Source organism: Diceros bicornis, chromosome 14 (genome assembly GCF_020826845.1).
Source record: "Diceros bicornis minor isolate mBicDic1 chromosome 14, mDicBic1.mat.cur, whole genome shotgun sequence".
In the NCBI taxonomy this organism is placed as follows: Eukaryota; Metazoa; Chordata; class Mammalia; order Perissodactyla; family Rhinocerotidae; genus Diceros; species Diceros bicornis.
In genome coordinates, this window is record NC_080753.1 from 10,267,295 (window position 1) to 10,291,963 (window position 24,669).

Here is a 24,669-nt window from a genome sequence, read left to right on the forward strand (position 1 = left end):
ATGAAATCCAAAGGAATCCAGGTATAAGACTCCAAGGGTCCTCTCACACAGGACACACTTAATTCCTCCAGCAATGAACGGTGACAACACATGTGAACTCTGGTCTACTAGGGAAGTTTATTAGAAACTCAGTGCCTGGGGTTTTCATTGGGAGCTGGTCACATTTGCCTAGTACATACTAAAATTCCAGACTCCCAGAAGGAAAGCAGGTGTTCAGCATAAACCACATGGTTTGCACGAACAGTTTAGGCACAGTGAGCAACTCATAGCAGAGAATGTAGGAACCCTCCAAAATCCAAGTTCCCAGACACCAGCCACGGGCCACCTTGGCAAGCAAGCCTGTCTAAGGATAGCAGTCTCAGGTCTGCTAACTCTTTTCTGCACACTACCTACTCCCAAATTCACTACTCTGTTTAGACTTGTCAAATTTTCCTAGAATTCTATTACTTTTACTTTCCATTTATCAAAATTGAATCCTTGAGGACCTCTTCTCTTCCATAATGCTTTGTCAATTTCTCTCAATACCTCTCTTCCCTTTCTCTGAACTCCTATTTCACTTTATGATGTACCACTAATGCACATTCATTCTAGAGCACAAGCTCCCTGTGGGTAAGAACTACAGTTGATTTCTCTTGGACTACAGTGATTAGTCAGTGCTGAACAAGAAAATAATTGCAAATCATATATCTGATAAGGGGCTAATATCCAAAATATATAAGGAACTCATACAACCCAAAAGCAAAAAAACAAAACAATCCAATTAAAAAATGGGCAGAAGATCTGAATATAAACATTTTTCCAAAGAAGACCTACAGATGGCCAACAGGTACAGGAGAAGATGCTCAACATCACTAATCATCAGGGAAATGCAAATCAAAACTACAAAGAGATATCACCTCACACCTGTTAGAACAGCTATTATCAAAAAGACAACAAATAACAAGTGTCGGCAAGGATGTGGAGAAAAGGGAACCCTCATGCGCTGTTGGTGGAAATGTATATTGGTGCAACCACTATGGAAAACAGTATAAAGCTTCCTCAAAAAATTAAAAATAGAACTACCATATGATCTAGCAATTCCACTTCTGGGTATTTATCCAAAGAAAATGAAAACACTAATTTGAAAAGATATATGCACCTCCACATTCAGTGCAGCATGATTTACAATAGCCAAGATAAGGAAACAACCTAAGTTTCCAACGATGGATGAATGAATAAAGGAATTGTGGTGTATATATATATACATACACAATGGAACATCATTCAGTCATAAAAAAGAATGAAATCTTGCCATTTGTGACAATATGGATGGACCTTGAGGGTATTACGCTAAGTGAAATAAGTCAGACAGAGAAAGACAAACACCATATGATCACTCTTTTATGTAGAATCTAAAAGAAAAAACAAGCTCACAGATACAGAGAACAGATTGGTGGTTGCAAGAGACAGGGGTTCGGGGGTGGGAGAAATGAGTGAACTGTTATTTTTTTTTAATTGAATAAAATAAAAAACAGGCTCCCCAACACTACGACTTGGCGACTTAGTGTATAACAAAATCTGCTTCAAGATACACATTTATTATGGGAATGCTCTCTAGTGCCAGAGCAGGGGGTAAGAAGACTGTAGAACTCAATCAGATATACTGGAGAGTGCAAGCTTTAATTCTCTGCCGTGGACCTATACAGAATCCAAGTTATTACCTATGTTAATTTTCAAGTATAGGTCTAGATATAAACAAATTTTGAAAACATGATGTAAAGAAAAACTACTGCTCTCAGGACACTAGCATTTTACAATTTCAAGACCTAATATCACTAAGCAAATACACCAAAATACGGATCTTTTCATAGGTTTTTAGCTACTAGGATATTTAATGTGGTATTGTTTTTAATAATAGAGAAATTTAAACAATTAACACATCTAATAGGAAATTACATGAAATATATTTATACAGTCGAATGCTATTCACTGATTTTAAATGTATGCACTGATTCAACAAATATTTAGGCATTTATGTTTACAACACACTGCTTTTCTTAATTACAAAACAATTTAGATACTTTATCCCATGTAAAAATATTTACATATGGAGATATAGTAGAAATATATATATAAAAATGTTAATAGTGGTTATCTCTGTGAGATTAAGAATGATTTATTTTCTTTGTTAGTATTTTTAAAATTTTCCACAGTGAACATATCACACAATTAACATTTTGTAATATTAATAAGGCATTAAAGATATCTGATCTCAAATATGGTATACAGAGTTCTATATTACATGGATTTGCATATATCATGAATCAATTCATACTCCTAGAGATTTAACACTAAATGAAAGTTAAAATAACACAGCCTTTTAAATACTAGATCTATTTCTTAATACTAGGACTAATAACTGTTATTTACTACTTGGCTCCAACATTTAAACAGGCAGAGAAAGGCAACGGACTTACGAATTAGGTTCTGGTTCTCATCATGTGACTAACCTACAGAGCATCTTGAACAAGGTAAGGTAATTTCATAGAGCAACTCAATAAAAGGAAGGGTTTCTATAATAATCTTTAGAACTGCTGACTTTCAGCTATCAAGTTTACTTGCCTGCAATAATTTAATGTTCCAAGTCATTTTACTCTCCATAGACAATCACAATTTTTTCTTTTTTTTCTTTTTTTTTTTTTTTTTGGTGAGGAAGATTGGCCCTGAGCTAACATCTGTTGCCAATCTTCCTCTTTTTGCTTGACGAAGACTGGCCCTGAGCTAACATCTGTGCTCATCCTCCTCCATTTTGTATGTGGGATGCCTCAACAGCATGGCTTGATGAGTGGTGTACGTCCGTACCAGGGATCTAAACCTGCGAACCTGGGCTACCGAAGTTAACCACTTAACCACTAAGCCACTGGGCGGCCCCCACAATCACAATTTTGATCCTTATGTGCATCGTTGGGGACAGCAAGCTTAACGGCAGCAAGAAAACACCTATTTCCAACTCCATGGTTCTCTAGAAAAAGAATAGCTACTCTTAAGTTAGGAGAAGCTCTTACCTTAGCAGAAAGGTGATCTTTATATTGCTGTTTAGTAACAAAATTTTTATAACATACTATACAAGCAAAGGAACTGAAGAAAGGTCCATGTAGTGTAATTGTTGGATCACATGGAGAGTGATCAAACCTATTCAGCAAAAGAGAGGTAACATTAGAAAAGTCCAAGTTCTAGGGGCAGAACTATGTTGTGTCATTTGTTAAGCCAAACATACACCCACACACATTCAGAACTTGACACTTTTCCACTGAAATATTAAGTAATGTCCTTCATATTCAATAAACATCAAGTGGCTCCCATATGCTATGCAATTCCTTCTAACAGTGACCAACAACAGTTAGCTCAAGATTTCATAAAAGTTCTCAAGATTCAATAAAATGGATTTAAGCATGTCTTGCCAAACTGGTAAACTTCCAGTTTAAAAATTATAGAGCCATCATCTTTTCCTTCTTGCCTTATTTATCATAAAACTCACAAATAATTTGAAATGAACCATTGGAATAACAACCTCATACCAAGATTTCTGGCACACACCTGTTTCCTAAAAATGTCCTTTAATCCTTTTAATGTTCATTCTAACCACTGAACAATTTTGTGTCATTTTAAACTGCCTCAAAGACTTTTTAAAATACTTAAGCTACAGTATGCCACCCAGTTATTTGTAGAATGCTGAAGCTCCCTCTAGAAGCCTCTATCGGTAGGGTAAGGCATAAGTAGAGTGAGACATCTGAAAAAGATAATGGCTTAGAGCTCCAAACTCTCAATTCCCATCTTCAAACTATTAGAAGGGGGGACTGTGAAGGTAAGAATGTTTAATGCCTTTAAGGCTGCCTTCCCATGATATTTACTTTCTCAAGCTCTACTATTCAAACATTCAGTAAATGAATAAAATGGGTTCCATAAAGAGAATACTTTAGTTAATTTTGCTACATTTGGTTTACCTTTAGCATTTATTTTGTAATGCCATATTAGCTTTCTTTAGGCTAGACCAAATATGTGTAAGTGCTTTGCATGTCTTGAAATTTGCATTTATGGGCTAGATTTCTCTAAAACTTATTCAACTACATATCAACGCAAAAAGTCTGTTCAGAATTTTATGAGACATAGTAGAAATAAATACATATTTAAAGGCTACATGCCTTTAAAGATAGAATATCACTAGAAAACTCTGACTTCGAAACCTAAGAACTGTAAATTAGAAATAATTATGTCATAATAACACAAAACAATTTGAGTTTGGAATATAAAGCTGTAATCACAATGACAGAGGTGCGTGTCACGCTTTCAATTTTATGAAATCACTTTGTAACTCATTTAATCTTTAGCGCCCATCACTCTGAATATCATACTTACCTTTTCAAATGTCCTAAAAGAAGGTGCCCATTATCAAATTCCTTGTTACAGTGCATTATGGGACATGAAATTGGTTTCCCAGATACCCGCATGTGGCCTCCTCTTCGGAATGAACTTTTTGTTCCAGAATTAATTGTGCCTGTTTTGAGTCCTGCATCATTGGAACATAAATTCTTAAGTTCCTATTTCAGACACTTGTCCTTTGGACTGGTAATCAAAATTATGACAAAGCAATGAAAATTATGATACAGCATCGACTAGGTGATCCTAATTGTAATTTTTACAAGCTTTCATATAAAAGATATAATAACCTAAAAGAAAATAGTTATTTGGGACAAGGAAAGCCATTAACATCTCCAAGTAACATTCTCTTGAGGAACAAAAATGTTTCAAGTTCAACAGCCAAAAAATGTCCAAGATCAAATACACTAGAAAATCCATTGTTATAAAGAATCCCCACCTCCCTTCTTTTCATTTATATAAATTGGCAAAGGTCTTTTCTTCAAATTCTTATTTTCTCTTTTACCTATCTTAAGCACATTATAAGGTTTAGCTATATTAGAGAGAATTTGGGTTCTATGAAAATTATGTTAAACAATGTAACTAGGAGGGCAGGGAGGCAAAAAGAATAAGAGTGATACCTTCTGATACTTCCTGCTTACTTTACAGAACACAAAGCAGAGATTTACTTATTGTTAGCTCTCTCCTTTCTATTTATCCTATTTTGTCCCTTCTCTTTTTCTCCTTTCAAAGCCAATTAGAAAATAGTTCGCCCATCATTATCTTTCGTTAACTAATCCCCTTTTATCCTGGTCCATTCTTCATCCCTTTTCTTTCTTTATAATCTTGGTCTTACAGTCATACAACTCTTGTGGACTAATATCTCTAGCCAAATTTTGTTCTCAGGGAAACTCTCAATACTTGATACACAATGGAAAATTTAGAGTTATGTTATAGAAACAAAGAAATACAAAACTGCCAGTAGGATTCTGATATACAGATAGTTTGAATGCTGTCTCTCTTTAATTCTTGTGGATTGTTTCAAACAAATGCCTTGAATATTTCATACAACAGAAAACTGGGTATTTATCCTTGTGGCAGTTTCTAGAAAGCCCCTAAGCATTTAACTAGAATAGAATATTATTTCTTTAACATCATCTAGTTTTAAGATCCCCAAATGGTTATATATGCTTAAGGTTTCAACTGCTTTTATGCTGTTTCAGTCTTTACGGAGGGAATGCCTCTATCAAAAGACATTCTCACTCTGCCAGAATGCTTACAAATGTGTTCTGCCAACAAACAACGAACAGTATAGTATTAATCATATTTTAATCTTAAAGAGCCCTTAACTGACTATACCATTTTATCTTCAATTTTTTAATGCAGTCAGAATTATGACAATTTTTATGTATTGTCCATCCACATTCCAGATGTCACCCATGAAGACCTTTATTTAGCCAAATAAAGGCTCTGGATAAAAATAAAATTGGAGTAAACAACCAATTGAAAGAAAATAACCTTTACCATGGAAATGCAAAATGCAGAGAGATTTAAACAGCTCTTTTCCTTAAACAGTATAGAGAGTGTAGTTTTTAAGTTACTAAGTATTCAAATGTATGCACACTGGCCTAACTGTAAAAGTCTATAAAAGATGGATTTCCAAAGTTAAGAGTAATTATAAATAAAGTACTTCAATTACTTCTAATCAAAGAACTGAATTATAATAGCTGGATACTTCCAAATAGATTGAATGAGCTCCTTAATGCTACTGAGCAGTAGAATCTCACCTTTTATACCTAAAGAGAACAATGACTCATCTCTGTTTTCCCCAGCTACATCCTCTTCAAAGATCTCAGCAGTCTCTAACGCCTATTTATGAAATAGCACAATACCAAATATAGCCCAATGTTAAAAGTAGCTGTTCTAGCAACAGATCCTAAACTTCAGTTTTACAGTGTTGCAGGGACCAAGCAAAAAGATAAAACAATCACATAAAAAGAGCATAATTAAAGACCTGAACTCCAGGCTCAAGCTTATCAGCCACTGAGGGACCAGGTGGGACCTGAGGATATATAAAATACCAAGTCTTGCCAAGAACCATAAAGACACAGCTAAATGACTCACTTGTTCCCACGTGGCCTGCTCACAGAAAACCATAAACAGATGCTCATGAATTCAATTTACAATGAGTTAAAATATTCCGACAATCTGGAGCCCAGGGATTGGGCCTAAAGGGGCATATTACTGGCACAACCACCATTCTAGACAGGACTTGAAAGTGTTAGATACATATGAGATAAACAATTTTTAGAAGAGATCTTAGAGATGAGAAAGCTTTATAGTTCTAGTCCATTTCCCTACCAAAATCACCTAGGAATCTTCCCAAAACTACAGATGCCCTAGAATTATCTCTGGAGGTGAGGCCCAGGCATGTATTTAAAAGGTCCCAGGTGATTCTGATGCTGCTAACGTGAAACCACTGAGCTAGTCATTAACTTCCACTGAGAACTGAATGTATATCAAGATGGATTTTTTATAAGCCTTAAAAGAACACCCTAAGAGGCAAAATCATTCACTATAATTTATAAGTATCTTTTGCCAAAGTAGGTCTGGAATGCCAAACAATTCTTTTGTTTAGTTGAATGACAGTCACATTTGGAACCCAAGTTCTAGGCTTCTTTTCTGTGTTCGTATGCAAATGTTTATAGCCCACTTTGGTATAATATTCAACCAACATTTATTGAGCATCTCTATGCTGAGCATTTTTTTTAGGTACTGACACTAAAAAGGATTAATAAACTTTGGTCTCCATCCCCACAGAGCATACAGTCTGGTAGAAGAGAGATATGTAAACATATCAATCCCATATAACAGGGTAAAAACTATACTAGAGAAATGAATAAAGCACTGTGAGATCAAAGAAGAATCAGCAACCAAACTTATGCAGAATAAATAAACCCAGCAAACTCTAGTGTTGAGTTATTATCTGTGGGGCTAATCTCACAGGGCTAAGAAGAAAAAGTATTAAAAGGGAGGATGGTGGGAGGTAGGAGTTTACCAGGCACAGATTGGGAGATAAGAAGGAAACATAGTTTCAGGGGGTGGCCAAGTGTCAAAATGTCTACAAATTATTGGAATTAGTTTATACGTGGTGATTTGATTCTATTTGAAGAGAGGCCCTCTGAAAACTAACTTTAGAACAAGATAAGTAGGTTCAAAGTTGAGCAGTGCACGAATAGATATTTCTAATGACTTTCTGCAATTAAACTTTCTGCTGGATTAAATCCACAGCTAAGGTTTCTGTGGCTATCCCAAGCCTTTAAGGCTCCATGGATCTTCTACAAGACAGGCTAGAAAAGTTGCCACGGTGAGACTATCCTAATGGCTCTTAAAAATTCCGTCAAATTATCTGGTGGCGGAACATGTTTCAGGGTGACTCTTCCGGGAATCTCAGGTCTGCAAAGAGTTAGTAATGAAGAAGCTACCCAGTGCTTTAGACGAGCCTCCCATGTGGACACTTCCTTACAAAATATCTACACAGGCTGCATAAGTAAGTAAACACTAAGCCTTTAGATCTCAGCTTAAATTTCATTTCCTTAGAAAAGCCTTTCCTGACTTCAAATAACCTGTTATACACCCTCCTATAGACACATGTACTATTTCATGTAATAACTGTGAAATACACGAATGAATAAATGAGCAATATCTAATGAGCTCAAGGATGACCTATCAAATACACTTTGCCAAAGCAGGAAGACAACTAGTAAAGTAGGCCATTATTAAGTATCACTGAAACTAAATTTCAATACTTTATATACTTATTAGCAAATGAATAAAACAGACATAATGCCTTAAGACTTTAGAGAAGCTCAGTAACCTTAGTGTTCCATTCTCATCTCTAAAGAATACCTGGCATTTTTAGCCACTGGTCCACACACAGTCTTGCTGCTTCTGTATCAGAACGTCCTCGAATAAATTCCAATTCTTGTAACCCATGAGCATGCTGAAAATCGACTTTTTCCTACAGATATTAAGAAAAAACTCAATTAACCTATGATTACTAACCTGGTTTCCTTGAGAAAAAGATTTTGACATATCAGTGATCAGGAAATACTGATTATCCTTTATTCCTGTAACTCCACATCTAGAAATCTATCCCAAAGAGATAAATCAAAACAAAGGTTCATGCTCTAAGATGTTCATCCCAATGCATCTATATTTGCACAAAGTTTGCTACAACCTACATCTCCAATAATAAGGTACTGTTTAAGTAAATTATGGTATGTATATTTCATGAAAGTCATTAGAAACACTAACCAAACTTTTTCAATGAAGTAGGAATATACTTTTGATATCAAATAGGTCACCAAAAAGTATTAAACAAATGAGGCCAAATATAAACAAAGATTAATTTCAAGCTATATGTAACTATATCTGCAGAGGAAAAAAGGCTGAAAATTAATGTATTAAATTTCAATGGCTATCTCTGGGAATGGAAATATAAATGATTACTTTCATTTTTAAACTTTTTTTTTTTTTTTTTTTTTTTTTTTTTTTTGCTGAGGAAGATTCACCCTGAGCTAACATCCGTTGCCAATCTTCCTCTCTTTGCTTGAGGGAGATTAGCCCTGAGCTAACATCTGTGCCAGTCTTCCTCTACTTTACATGTGGGACACTGCCACAGCAGGACTAGTGAGTGGTAGGTCCATGCCCGGGATCTGACCTGTGAACCAGGGCCACCAAAGGGGAGCACGTGGAACCTGAATTACTGGGTCCCTGGGCCGGGCCCCATTTTTAAACTTTCATATATTTTTTTTCAAATTTCCCATATATAGTCTGAAGTGTACAGAAGCCTACTAAATATTTGTTCAGTGAATAGTATTAATAAGAGCAGACATTCATTAGTATTTAATATGTGCCAGTATAAAGCACTTTTTGCCATCTAGATCAAGGGTTAGCAAGCTTTTTCCATAAAGAGCCAGACAGTAAATATTTTAGGCTTTGTAGCCCATATAGTCTCTCTCGTAACTACTCAACTCATGCCACTCTAGCATGAAAGCAGTCATCAATAATATGTAAGCAAATGGGTGTGGCTATGTTCCAATAAAAATTTATTTACAAAAAGAGGCAGCAGGCCAGTGCCAACCACTAAGCTACATGCTTTGCACTGTTAAAGTCTCTAAATCTTTCTAGCTATCTTATCTATAAATCTATTTGCATACTCTCTAATCATCCTGTATCTAACAATTAATACTTATTAATCACTTACCATGTGCCAGGCACTGTTCTAAAAGCATTTTAGATTTAATTCTCACAATAACTATGAGATAGGTACTATTATTGCTCCCATTTTATGATGGGAAAGCTGAGGCACAGAAAGGTCAAATAAATTGCCCAAGGATAAATAACAATGCCAGGATTTAAACTCTCACAATCTGATTCTAGAATCCATGCACTTAACCAGTACATCATATACTTAAGTCTCAAAAAGGTTGTATGTTCTTATAAGAAATCACAAAGTCACACACGCTGGATTTGCAAGATACAAGTCAGAATAATGAAGGGCCTAGTCAGCAATATAACAGGATCTTCTAACAGGAAAGGTAAGTAGGGGGATAGACAGATTCAAGATTTTAATCTGAAAAAAATCTTCTACACAACATTGTTCAAAGTATGGCTATAGAATACTAATTCTCAAAGACGTTAATATCCATTATATACATTTTTTAAAATTCTCTGTAATCAAATTAAATACAGAAACACTAGTTTTAACACAAAGTTTAAAAGGTTCCTTTAGTGCAGAACTTCCAAAGCCTTAAAGTGCTAATGTTCACGTGATTTTCCATAGAGTATGCAGTATGCCAATTCAATAAATCACTAAATACTTTTTTTGGGGGCCTGCCCGGTGGCGCAAGTGGTTAAGTGCGTGCACTCCACTTCAGCAGCCTGGGGTTTGCGGGTTTGGATCCTGGGCACACACCAACGAACCGCTTGTCCCACCATGCTGTGGCAGCATGCCACATAAAGCAGAGGAAGATGGGCACAGATGTTAGCTCAGGTCCAATCTTTCTCAGCAAAAAAAGAGGAGGATCAGCATCGGATGTTAGCTCAGGGCTGATCTTCCTCACACACACACAAAAAAATACTTTTTTTTTTCCAAAGTGTATCCTACAGGATCAGTGTTCTGAATAACATGCTATGGGAAACAAAGTTAGTTTATCCAAAGAAAGCAACATGGCAAGCCTCTGGTAGACTATAAAGACATTTTCTTATGTACAAAATCAAATCACTTATCAAGGTTCCTTAGAAAACCATATCACAATAAAGACTCTTAAATTAACATAATTGAGATCAAATGTTACTACATGCCAGCTAATACCCTACTTATTTTAAACAACTGCCAACAATTAAAAATAAACAGATTTTTTTGGGCCGGCCCAGTGGCTTAGCGGTTAAGTGCGTGCACTCCGCTGCTGGCGGCCCGGGTTGGGATCCTGGGCGCGCACCGATGCACCGCTTCTCCGGCCATGCTGAGGCCGCGTCCCACATACAGCAACTAGAAGGTTGTGCAGCTATGGCAGACAACTATCTACTGGGGCTTTGGGGGAAAAAATAAATAAAATTATAAAATAAATAAATAAATAAACAGATTTTTTAAAAAAGTTCTCTGTAGAGGAAGATGGGCACAGATGTTAGCTCAGGGCCAGCCTTCCTCAGAAAAAAAGAAAAAGAGGAGGATTGGCATCAGAAGTTAGCTCAGGGCTGATCTTCCTCACCAAAAAAAAAAAAAAAAAAAAAAATTCTCTGGCATTTCTTACAGTAGAATTTGAACTCTGTGGCCATACATAATCAATGCTCAAAAAACATTTGCTGGCTGAAATCATCCCCAAATTAGCCACCCTTTCCTATGTTACAAAACTACTTCCACAAACCTTAGGGTTACATACTGTCTTGCAAGTCATCTTAACTCCTGGAATATCAATAAGCAAAGCTGGTAGTTGGTGAACTAGTCAACACAACACATTATCTCTGAAAGTGATTTATCCAGAGAAGATTTTAATGAATTTTCTTTAAAACTTCTCTATCACAAAAGCTGGACAATCCACTTTAATAGTGAGACACCAACAATTCACAAAGGCCTAGAATAGTTGGAAGACATTTTCTGCTATATCTATTTTTAGTCAGAGTTATCACCCACTAGAATTCCTCAAGAATTACTTTTATTTCAGTTTCATTATCTCCCTTTCTGTGTAGTTTTGTTTCTGCTATTGTTTTCTGTATTTAGTTTTACAAAACAAGTTATCTATGAAAAGGATCAAATTTAAAAAATCAGGAATGGGGGGCCGGCCCAGTGGCACAAGCGGTTAAGTGCACACGCTCCACTGCGGCAGCCCGGGGTTCTCCGGTTCGGATCCTGGGCGCGCACCAATGCACCACTTGGCAAGACATGCTGTGGCGGCGTCCCATATGAAGTTGGAGGAAGATGGGCATGGATGTTAGCCCAGGGACAGTTTTCCTCAGCAAAACAAACAGGAGGATTGGCAGATGTTAGCACAGGGCTGATCTTCCTCACACACACAAAAAAATCATGAATGGATAGCAAGCAATAAACCAAAGCTTCTGTGTGAGTAAATTTTTCCCTTAGAAAAGAATGAAATCTAGATAAATTTATTCTCTACAACTGGTTAAACAAGAATTTCAACATTTCAAAAAACTTTCTTCAACACTAAGGTAAAATCTTTAATACATACAATGAATGAAGATTTACATGGGTGGAAGCTGAAACTACCCTTGAGAAAAACCCTAGTTGTCATAGTGACTATAAGATTCTGAACTCATCACAAAAGCTTTATTATCTATGTGGCCATTAACACTGCCTGGGAAAAGAAGCTGGTATCACTCAGGAAATCTGCAGAAAAGGAGAACAGCTTGCAAACCACTCCTCTTTAAAAGAGATTTTCCCTATGACCCATAAACAACAGACTTAACATAGTTTTGGGAAAGAATCTTCCTTAAAATTGAATAGTGTTTCTGCCAGGAAAGAAATAATCCTATTTTTTTTAAATATCTCTATGCATTAAGCATTTTAAACATAGAATTAGAATACTATGCTCTAGTTTAATTGGTATTACATTATGAAGTTCAAATTTCCAAACAAACCTACTTCTAAATTTAAAGAAGATTAATTTATCTACACCCGATTAGGAGATACTAAAATGGAGGCTACAGAAACATAAATTCCTTTACAATAACCAATGCATAAATAACGAAGGAATCAAAAACACAGCTGTTAAATTTATAAAATCATAGTGCTTATCCCAACCTAGGAGATCATCTCCAATTCTGTCCCTCTACAGACTGAAGCCCCAAGTCTGTAAAAGCTAAGTGACCTACTGAAATCCAAACAGCTGCTGGCAGAACCCTGAATTCAATTTCATTTTTAAACTCCTAGTATGAACTTTTTTTTTTAACCCAACTCATCAACTTTCTACTCCTAATAGACATTTGTCAGTATTGAGGAAGTTCTTTAAGTAATTTCATTTGAGGCATTCTAAAACCAGTCAAGGAAAAGATTTATATCATGTGAGATTCTTTTTTGTGTGTGAGGAAGATTAGCCCTGAGCTAACATCTGATGCCAATCCTCCTCTTTTTGCTGAGGAAGATGGGCCCTGAGCTAACATCTGTGCCCATCTCCCTCTACTTTATATGGGACGCCACCATAGCATGGCTTGACAAGCGGTGCATCCGTGGGCGCCTGGGATCCGAACCTGCGAACCCTGGGCCGCTGCAGTGGAGGGCGTGCACTTAACCGCTACACCACCAGGCCAGCACCTGTGAGATCCTAAAATAGGCTTCATTCTCCACATCGCAGCTCTTCTACAACCCTGATTCAAATTTCTTCCTCTTAGTAATAGATTTAATCTGAAGGAACGGGTTGAAGTTTGAGAAAGTGGTCTGGCTCTATTTAGTAGAAAATAACATTTCGACAGCTTAATCTACAAAGGCCCTGATAAAATCTTTTCACTCTTGTGATAAAGTAACCAGAAACTGTTAATTGTTCATCTGCTTTGATAAATCCCATGGTTTTTAATGCTCAAGAATAAAGTCCACTCACTTAGATCTGTTTTCTTTTTTTTTCTGTATACATAAATGATCAGAATCCCACAAACTATAACCAGAGATGTAAAAAGCCATCATGAATTGCTATTAATTGATGACCTATTTAGAGTCCTTGCTGAAATAGGATTCAATTATACATTTTTTGATTACAAGTTTCTCTTCATAACTTTATTACAAACAATTCTATAATTCAGTAAAACACCAATTAAAACAGCCACATACCCTGAATGCTCTATTCTTCTCTTCTTTCTGCTGTTTCTCCACTTCAACATGGCGGGCTAGACGAGCCAGAGTTAAAGCAACTTTATCCTTCTGATGGTCAATATAGTCTTTATGCTTAACATTATCCTATAATTGAAAAAACAATTTTCATTCCTTTTAAGAAAATTAGCTTTGAGATAACCTATATCCATTTACCAAAGAGTTATTATACCACTTACTTTTTATAAAAGAACCATCTACTTTTATCATCATCAAATTTCTAAGAATCTGTTTTGTGTATTTTATATTTTATGTGGTATTTTGTAGGTCAGCCAATCATTCAGCAGCATCTTTGGTTTTCAAAAAGTTAGCTAAACTAGGTGCTAGGACATTTACTGTCTTTATTTACTTTATAATCATCTGGATATTGAAAAGTTTGGCATTGCTTTGCTCTGAGTCTAAAGGTAATGCCATCAAGCCATTAGTCCACCCTCTGAAAGGTCTAACAGAACAAACATCCTTGGCTCTGGTTTTTTAGCAATGCCAAGACAGAATTTACTTAAGAGAAATTATTGATGAAAAAGAATAGATCTAACTTCTGGTCCAAAATGTAAGAAGCTTAGAAGCTTCCACTCCTAACAACAAATAAAAAGCTGAACAAACTGAAAAGTCAACAACTCTTCTTAGATCCACCAGAGAAGTGAGGTCACAGTGCACACCACTGCCCCCAAAATAAGAGAGACACAGGAGCAGCTACAGAGAATCACAACTTAGTGGAGCAGAAACCCACAAGTAGAACCCTCAGCAAGAATCACTACTGGGTAGGAAAACCTGAACTGTAATTAACAAATAGCTGGAGGCTCAGTGTGGACAAGTCTAAGAGTTAAGAACTCCACGGGGACCCAGTCATGGGGGCGTCACACTTCTGTGAGTTTACCTCCAGGAGTTCCACCAGTTTCTCACAGTGAAGACTGGAGAAAAATCCCCTCATGCTTCCGGCAGCAGGAGAGGAAAAGTAAGCATTTTGAAATATTCCAGAGCATTCTGTTCTTCTTAACAGGGCCTGCCCTCAAGGGAAACTATTTTTCCAGAGGCTGGAGTTTTATTAGAGCCTAACTAACCCGGGAGAAGGAAAATACCCAATTCTAGGCCCCTCTAGCTATCCTGTCCCACTTGAGGGGAGGGACTGAGAAGCACTGTTGAAGTTCAGAGTTCAGGGGCACAGGCTCACCAAGACTGAGACCTAATTACAGGACTATAGAATGCTACCACTTCCCCCATACCTTACCACTACATTAGTAAAGGTCTATTTACCACAGTTCCTTTTACCTAGTACATCATGTCCACCTTTCGACAAAAAATTACAAGGCATACTAAAAGGCAAAAGACACAGTTTGAAGAGTCACAGCAAGCATGGAATGGCAGATATGGCAGGGAAGTTGGAATTATCAGATCAGGAATTTAAAACAACATGATTAATATGCTAAGGGCTCTGATGAAAAACTGGGCAACATGCAAGAATAGATGTGTAACATAATTAAGAGAGATGGAAATCCTAAGAAAGAATCAAAAAGAATTGTAGAGATCAAAAGCACTGTAACAGAAATGAAGAATGCCTTTGATGGGCTCATATAGACTGCACACCACTGAGGAAAGAATCTCCATGCTTAAGGATATGTCAACAGAAACTTCCAAAACTGAAAAACAAAGAAAAAAAAGACTGAAAAAAAATAAAACAGAATATCCAAGAACTGGTACAAAAGATGTAACATAAGCATAATGGGAATACCAGAGGGAGAAGAAAGAGAGAAAGGAACAGAAGAAATATTTGAAGCAATAATGATGAAGAATTTCCCTAAATCAATGTCAGACACCAAACCACAAATCTAGGAAGAAACAAAACCCTCTTTGTTATATGTTCTTCCTAAGAAAAACAACATGCAAATAAACATTGGTTAGGGGTGAAGTAACTAGATATACGTAATTAGATATTTACAGCAGCTTTACTAATAATTGCCAAAACTTGGAGGCAATCAAGATGTCCTTTAGTAGATGAATGGATAAACTGTGGTACATCCAGACGATGGGACATTATTCATTTATAGAAACAAATGAGCTATCAAGCCACAAAAAGACATGGAGGGATCTTAAATGCATATTTCTAAGTGAAAGAAGCCAATCTGAAAAGGCTACATACTGCATTATTCTACGTAAATGACATCCTGGAAAAGGCAAAACTATGGTGACGATAAAAAAGATCAGTGGTTGACAGGGGCTGGGGAATCGGAGGGGGATGAAGTGATAGAGTACAGAGGATTTCTGGGCAGCAAAACTATTCTGTATGATACTATAAACATGGATACCCATCATTATATATTCGCCCAAACTCACAAGTTTGTACAATGCCAAGAGTGAACCCTAATGTAACCTATGGACTTTGAGTGATGATGATGTATCAATGCAGGTTCATTTATTATAACAAATGTACCACTATGTTGGGGGATACTGATAACAAGGGAAGCTATGCATGTGTAGCGGTATGAGGTATATGGGAATCTCTGTACCTTCCTCTCAATTTTGCTGTGAACCTAAAACTTCTCTAAAAAAATAGTCTATTAAAAAATTTTTCAGAGTGATGTCAGCGTCATGGCCGAGTGAGCTTCCCCCTTACACTCTCCCCCGCTAAGATACGATGAAAAGGACATTCAAATACTAACAGGGGACATTCACACAACACAAAAGACATCTGAGAGACCCAGGTAGCCTTACAACTGAAGGTGGAGGTGCTGGTACCACCAGGAGCGGAAGGAGGTAAGGAGAACTTCCCTCCTTCCCCAACGACAGCGACCCTGGGACCAGGACTGCACGGCTCTCTGGTGGGGGGGTGGGTAGAGGGGCGGCCCTCTGCAAGAAAATCATCACTCTCCAAGTTCTCTCACAGCCTATGGGAAACTCCCATACCAAGGGGACTGAACTGTTGAGGGAATGTCTTCATCAAGCTAGCACCACAGGAGAGCAGATAGTGAGGGAAGAATGAGAAGCCCCTGGGATCAGGCAGGCGAAAGAAAGAGCCCTTCCCTTCCGGAACCGTGCGGCTCTCAGAGAAAGAGGGAGGGGTGGCCTTCCACGAGAAAACTATCACTCTCCAAGTTCTCTCACAGCCTGTGGAAAATTCCCATATACAGAGGACTGAACTGTTGTGGGGGTGCCTTCATCAAGCTAGCAACCCAGGAGAGCAGAAAGTGAGAGAAGAATAAGAAGCCCTTGGGATCAGGTAGGCAAAGAAAGACCTCTCCTTCTGCCCGAAGCACCAGCTCAGCCTGTCGGCCAGAGAGCCTGCAGACCACAACGGGCTCAGAATACACAGCTCTTGACGCCCACCCAGTGGCGGCAGGTGGAAGCTGCAACTAGATATCTTCAGAATGAGGAAAAATAAGCCCACGCCCTCAAGCACTACGCAAAAATATATCAAATCTCCAGACCAGAAGGCAAATGACAAGCACCAAAAAATCAATCCTGAAGGCACAGAAATTTATAACCTAAACAACAGAATTCAAAATAGCTATCATAAAAAAGGTCAACGAACTACAAGAAAACACAGATAGACAATTCAATGAAACAAGGAACTTTTTCACAAAAGAGATGGAAACTATAAAGAAAAACCAATCAGAAATGTTGGCGATGAAAAACACAATGGAAGAGATAAAGAAAAATCTGGAATCTTTAAAGAACAGAGCTGACAACAGAAATGATCCAGATGGAGGAGGAGAGAGAATTAAGACTAAAAAGAAATGAAGAAACTCTCCGAGAAATATCCAACTCAATTAGGAAATGCAACATAAGGATTATAGGTATTCCAGAGGGAGAAGAGAGTGAAAAAGGAGCAGAGAGCTTGTTCAAAGAAATAACAGCTGAGAACTGGGGAAGGAGCTGGAAATACAAGTGAATGAAGTCAACAGACCTCCTAAATATACCATCATAAAAAGACCGTCTCCAATGCATACAGTAGTAAAGCTGGCAAAAGACAATGACAAAGAAAAAATATTAAGGGCAGCAAGACAAAAAAAAATAACATACAAAGAATTCCTATCAGGCTCTCAGCCGATTTCTCAGCAGGAACTTCACAGGCTAGGAGAGAGTGGAATGCTATATTCAAAATTCTGAAAGACAAAAACTTTCAGCCAAGAATACTCTATCCAGCAAAAATATCCTTCAGATATGATGGAGAAATAATAACAATCCCAGATAAACAAAAGCTAAGGGAGTTCATTGCCACAAGAACCCACTACAAGAAATGTTCAAGAAGGCCCTCATGCCTGGAAAAAAAAAAAGAAAAAGGGGGATATATAGCTTTGAGTAAAGAGAAAAATAGGTAGACAAAATCAGAAAAATTGCAGCTATCAGAATACGTTAGCTAACGCTTAATTATAACAGCAAAGATTAAGGGAAGGAAAACACCAAAAATAAATATAATCTCATCACTTTAAACACAAACTCACAACACAAGATGGAATAAGTTGTGACAATAATGACTTAGAGGGGAAGAGGAAAGGGATGGAATCGACTTAGTCTAAGGAAATAAGAGGACACCAGAAAACGGACTACCTCATCTAAGAGATTTTTAATACAAACCTCATGGTAACTACTAAACAAATAATCAGAACAGAGACACATACGATAAATAAAGAGAAAACTAAGAAAACCATCATACAGAACTACCAAACTGAATTGGTAGTCTGAAACACATGGGATGAGAAACAAAGGAAATGCAAAAGAACTGGAAAATAAGCGATAAAATAGCAACATTAAGCCCTCATATATCAATAATCACTGGAGAATTCAATCCTTTTACATTTACAATCAAAAGACAGACAGTGGCAGGATGGATTAAAAACCAAGAACCAACAATATGCTGCCTCCGGGAAACACATCTCAGCTCTAAAGACAAACACAGGCTCAGAGTGAAAGAACACAAGACAATACTCCAAGCTAATAGCAAACAAAAGAAAGCAGCTTATATCAGACATACTTACATCAGACAAAGCAGACTTCAAGAAAAAACAGGTAATGAGAGACAAAGAGGGGCAATATATAATGATAAAAGGGACACTACACCAAGCAGACATATCACTTATAAATATATATACACCCAACAGAGGAGCACCAAAGTACATAAAGCAATTATTAACAAACCTGAAAGGAGATATTAAAACAACGCAATAATAGTAGGGGATCTTAACACCCCACTTCATCCAGACAGAAAGTCAATAAGGAAATAGTGGACTTAAATGGAAAACGAGGCAAGATGGACTAGATTATATACAGAGCACTCCATCCAAAAACAGCAGATTACACATTCTTCTCAAGCACCCATGGAACATTCTCAAGGATAGACCATATGTCGGGAAACAAAGAAAGCCTCTATAAATTTAAGAAGACTGAAATCATAACAAGCATCTTTTCTGACCATAATGCTATGAAACTGGGAATCAACTACAAGAAAAAAATGGGGAAAGTGACAAAGATCTAGAGACTAAACAACATGCTACTGAACAACCAATGGATCACTGAAGAAATTAAAGGAGAAATCAAAAAATATCTGGAGACAAATGAAAATGAAAATACACCATACCAACTCATATGGGATGCAGCTAAAGTGGTCCTGAAAGAGAAACTCATAGCAATGCAGGCCCACCTTAACAAACAAGAAAAAGCCCAAATAAGCAATCTTAAACTACACCTAACAGAATTAGAAAAAGAAGAACAAACAAAGCCCAAAGTCAGCAGAAGGAGGGAAATAATAACAATCAGAGCAGAAACAAATGAAACTGAAACCAAAAAAACAGTAGAAAGGATCAATGAAACAAAGAGCTGATTCTTTGAGAAGATAAACAAAATTGACAAAACTTTTGCCAGACTCACTAAGAAAAAAAAACAAAAGGCTCAAGTAAATAAAATTAGAAATGAAAGAGGAGAAATTACAAGGGATACCACAGAAAAATAAAGGATTATAAGAGAATACTATGAAAAACTATATGCCAACAAATTGGACAAACTAGAAGAAATGGATCAATTCTTAGACTCATACCACCTCCCAAAACTGAATCAAGAAAAAATAGAGAATCTGAACAGACCAATCCTAAGTAAAGAGATTGAAACAGTGATCAAAAACCTCCCAAAAAATAAAAGTCCAGGACCAGATGGCTTCTCTGGAGAATTTTACCAAACATTCAAAGAAGATTTAATACCTATCTTTCCCAAACTATTCCAAAAATAGAGGAAGATGTAACACTTCCTAACACATTCTAAGAGGCCAACACCACCCTGATATCAAAGCCAGATAAGGATAATACAAAGCAGGAAAATTACAGGCCAATATTGCTCATGAACATAGATGCAAAAATCCTCAACAAAGTATTGGCAAACTGAACATAGCAATACATTAAAAAGATCATACACCGTGATCAAGTGGGATTTATACCAGGGACACAGGGATGGTTCAACATCTGCAAATCAATCAATGTGATACACCACATTAACAAAACGAGGAATAAAAACCACATGATCATCTCAATAGATGCAGAGAAAGCATGTGACAGGATCCAACATCCATTTATGATAAAAACTCTCAACAAAATGGGTATGGAAGGAAAGTACCTCAACATAATGAAGGCCATATATGACAAACCCACAGCCAACATCATACTCAATGGAGAAAAACTGAAAGCCATTCCTCTGAGAAAAGGAACAAGACAAGGGTGCCCACTCTCACCACTCTTAATCAACATAGTACTGGAGGTTTTGGTCAGAGTAATTAGGCAAGAAAAACGAATAAGAGGAATCCAAATAGGCAACAAAGAAGTGAAACTCACTCTGTGCAGGTGACATGATTTTATATATAGAAAACCCTAAAGAATCCACCAGAAAACGATTGGAAATAATCAACAACTACAGCAAAGTTGCTGGGTACAAAATCAACTTACAAAAATCAGTTGCATTTTTATACTCTAATAATGAACTAACAGAGAAAGAACTCAAGAACACAACTCATCTACAATCGCAAGAAAAAGAATAACATCTAGGAATAAATTCAACCAAGGAGGTGAAAGCCCTACACAATGAAAACTATAAGACATTATTGAACGAAATCAATGATGACATAAAGAAATGGAAAAATATCCCATGCACATGGATTGGAAGAATTAAAATAGTTAAAATGTCCATACTACCTAAAGCAATCTACAGATTCAATGACATTCTTCACGGAAATAGAACAAAGAATACTAAAATTCATATGGGGCAACAAGAGACCCCAAATAGCTAAAGCAATTCTGAGAAAAAAGAACAAAGGTGGAGGCATCACAATCCCTCACTTCAAAATATACTACAAAGCTATAATAATTAAAAAAGCATAGTACTGGTACAAAAACAGACACACCTATCAATGGAACAGAATTGAAAGCCCAGAAATAAAACCACACATCTATGGACAGCTAATCTTTGATAAAGGAGCTAAGAACATACAACGGAGAAAGGAAAGTCTCTTCAACAAACAGTGCTGGGAAAACTGGACAGCCACATGCAAATATTGAAAGTAGACTATTTTGTTTCGCCATACACAAAAATTAACTTGAAATGGATCAAAGACTTGAAGGTAAGACCTGAAACTATAAAACTGCTATAAGAAAACATAGGCAGTACACTCTTTGACATCAGTCACAGACAGATCTTTTCGAATTCCACGTCTATTCGGACAAGGGAAACAAAAGAGAAAATAAACAGGTGAGCCTTCATCAGACTAAAGAGCTTCTGCAAGGCAAATGAAACTAGGATCAAAATGAAAAGACAACTCACCAGCTGGGAGAAACCATCTGCAAATCGTATATCAGACAAGGTGTTAATCTCCATAATATATAAAGAACTCACACAACTGAACAACAACAAAAAAACAACCCAGTCAAAAAATGGGCAGAGGATATGAACAGACATTTTTCCAAGGAAGATATACAGATGGCCAACAGGTGCATGAAAAGATGTTCAACATCACTAATCATCAGGGAAATGCAAATCAAAACTACACTAAGATATCACCTTATACCCGTTAGAATGGCCATAATGACCAAGACAAAAAATAAATGTTGGAGAGGTTGTGGAGAAATGTGAACCCTAATTCACTGCTTGAGAGAATGCAAACTGGTGTAGCCTCTGTGGAAAACAGTATGGAGATTCCTCAAAAAATTAAAAATAGAAATACCTTATGATCCAGCTATCCCACTATTGGGTATTTAGCCAAAGAACTTGAAATCAACAATCCAAAGAGGCTTATGCCCCCCTATCTCATTGCAGCATTATTCACTACAGTCAAGAAGTGGAACCAACCCAGGTGTCCCTCAACTGATGACTGAATAAAGAAGATGTGGTATACATATACAATGGAATACTACTCAGCCATAAAAAAATGACAAGATCATCCCATTTGCAACAGCATGGATGGACCTGGAGGGTATTATGTTAAGTGAAATAAGCCAGACAAAGACAAACACCACATGATTTCATTCCTATGTGGAAAATACTAACACACGGACACAGAGAACAGTTTGGTGGTTACCAGGGGGAAGAGGGTTGGGGCGTGGGCAAGAGGGGCGAAGGGATGTATTTACATGGTGACTGACAAACAATAACGTACAACTAAAATTTTACAATGTTATAAACTATTATGACATCAGTAAAAAAAATACAAAAAAAATTTTTTTCTACTAGAAAGATTGAGATACTAAAATATCACTCTTCAGGCAAATCAGTTGTACAAGAACAACCCAAATTTTATCTAAAGTAGGACAGAGTTGCATCAATCACACAGCAGGTGTGACTTTGCAAGTACACAGAAATTACATTAAACTGAGCATATAACAAAGGCCGAATGGGCATTTTCAGTATGAGGCTACATCTTTGCAGTAAGGAATGCTCACAGGATCACTTTGGGTAGACTTTCTGACCACTTGGCCAGCCTACACCCCTGCACCAGGTAGTACGTGACATTCAACTAACTTGAAAATGTCCTTTTACAAGTCAGAGGACAACGCAGTTTATTAGAAATGACAGTCACAAAAAGTTATTTATCTGAGTTCTGATCCTTTAGTTGAGGCAAGATTTATCTTTGTCTTAAAAGCAAATTAAATATACTCCTTGGAAAGACAAAAAAGTATCTCTTTATTTAAAACGCAGCCACTACTCTGAGAAAGAAATTTAGAGTAGATCCTACAAGAATTTTTAATTTAAGGAAGTTAATAACATTTAAACATAGGCCTAGAGTGTGTTATTTTCCTGACAGAGGTAACATTTTTTGGTTCTAAACTCTAGCAAAAATCATGCTTGGAAGGCCAGGTAAACCAGGGTCATATTAACATATGGGGAGGTTGACAAGGTATAAATTAGGTTTACCTATAAAATATGTTATTATGTCACAACAACGTGAATATTATGGGGACAGGAAGGCCACGTTTTGGATTAATTAAAGTAATCCTAATCCAGGAAGAGCTATCCTTGAACTGATGGTTCCACTATTATTTTACTTTTTCCTAGGCCACAGCAACATAAGCATTCTGAATTACTTCTAAAATTATACTCATTTAGGAAGACTTTACACATAGTACTTATTCCTCTTAAGGTTTACTTTAAAGCACAATTAATGATTCTCGGACTTACATTAGAAATTATAGATATACTCTGGATGCAAAGCTAAATGAAAATTAAAGTCAGAAATACAGTGATTATATATCCAATGGGAAAATTTTTTAGTAATCCACTAGTCATGAAATATAAGTATGTTCCTAAAACTTGACTCCCTTCAAACTATACTCATATACTAGGAAGATAAATCATTAAGCCCTTTAACCAACATTTAAACGTTTAAACGGCTTCAGCTTCCCTCTAAGATTGATCTCTAGTTCTACAACATTACCTTTTGAAGATCAAATAAGTAAATCTTACTGATATTTAAGTTGTTTGCTAAAATTATTTTTCTTATATTTCTATCAGTAGCCTATGTTATATTTTATTTAACTAATATGGTTATGTCAATAAAAAGATTATTTCTGTTATTTCCAGCTAATTTTGCTGATCTTTCATGACTTTGACGGGCTGAAAAGACCTAACAGCCTCTGATGCTGAAATAAAAAAGACATTTAGAATTGAGTTTGTTCTCCTTCTCCTTCCCCTCTAAGGGAAAAGTTTCTATTTTCTTCCGAAAAAAAAGAAGAAGGACTCTGGCTACCTATATTGAAGGCAGGTAAGTAGATTTGGGAGACAATCTCCTGGGAGTAGAGGAAAGGCAACGGTAGCTAGAAAAAAGAAAAACTTCAACTTTGAAACCTTTGCCATTTAAAAAATGAAGTACTTAAAAATCTTTTCTCTTAAACTGGGAGAAAAATTAAGTATATGAGGCAGGGTATGATATTCATATGATGTTTTCTCATCACAAACTTGGGGTCAAGGTTGCTGGTTTTAGCCAGACATAAGTAATAGGTTATCTATGAACACTCACTTTCTCCAGAAAGCCAAGTCCCTTGGACGTCCATTGTTAGTGATCCAAGATGAGCAGTGGCCCCTAGACCTTAGTGAATTACACTCTTCTGTGGTTCTGGGAGAACACATTGGCATTGGAAAAAACAGAGGGATCACTGATATTAAAATGCATGTTAGGGATTTTACCCATTAGGTCGCAGAGGCCTTATTTTGCACGTTAAGTACAACAGGTAATTCAAAGAATCAATACTTTCAGAAACACAAATTTTAACTTATCAGAATGCAAGGGGGAAAAAATTTACTGCAGGCCACCTTGTTTCTGATCCAACTGCAGAACCAAAGCTATGGTATTATTTGTCAGGAACGTGGGCAGAAAGTGAACTGATTCCAGGCTAGATGGAAGTGTCTTAAATGTTTCCTGTAGAACT

General features: G+C 36.8%; 1 protein-coding gene across 4 annotated transcripts in view; it reads right to left on the bottom strand.

Annotated features, from left to right (window-relative positions):
• Positions 1-24,669, bottom strand: part of ZNF451 (zinc finger protein 451) — a 92,117-nt gene that overhangs the window by 41,886 nt on the left and 25,562 nt on the right. For 3 of the 4 annotated variants that reach the window (XM_058554096.1, XM_058554095.1, XM_058554099.1), the window contains exons 4-7: positions 13,739-13,864; positions 8,305-8,416; positions 4,396-4,546; positions 3,045-3,171 (exon numbers count right to left, since the gene is read on the bottom strand). In XM_058554096.1, coding sequence (XP_058410079.1) covers positions 3,045-3,171; positions 4,396-4,546; positions 8,305-8,416; positions 13,739-13,864 — 516 coding nt within the window. Of the gene's footprint in view, positions 1-3,044; positions 3,172-4,395; positions 4,547-8,304; positions 8,417-13,737; positions 13,865-24,669 lie in introns of those variants that run through there. The other variant, XR_009221969.1, reaches the window with a different exon arrangement.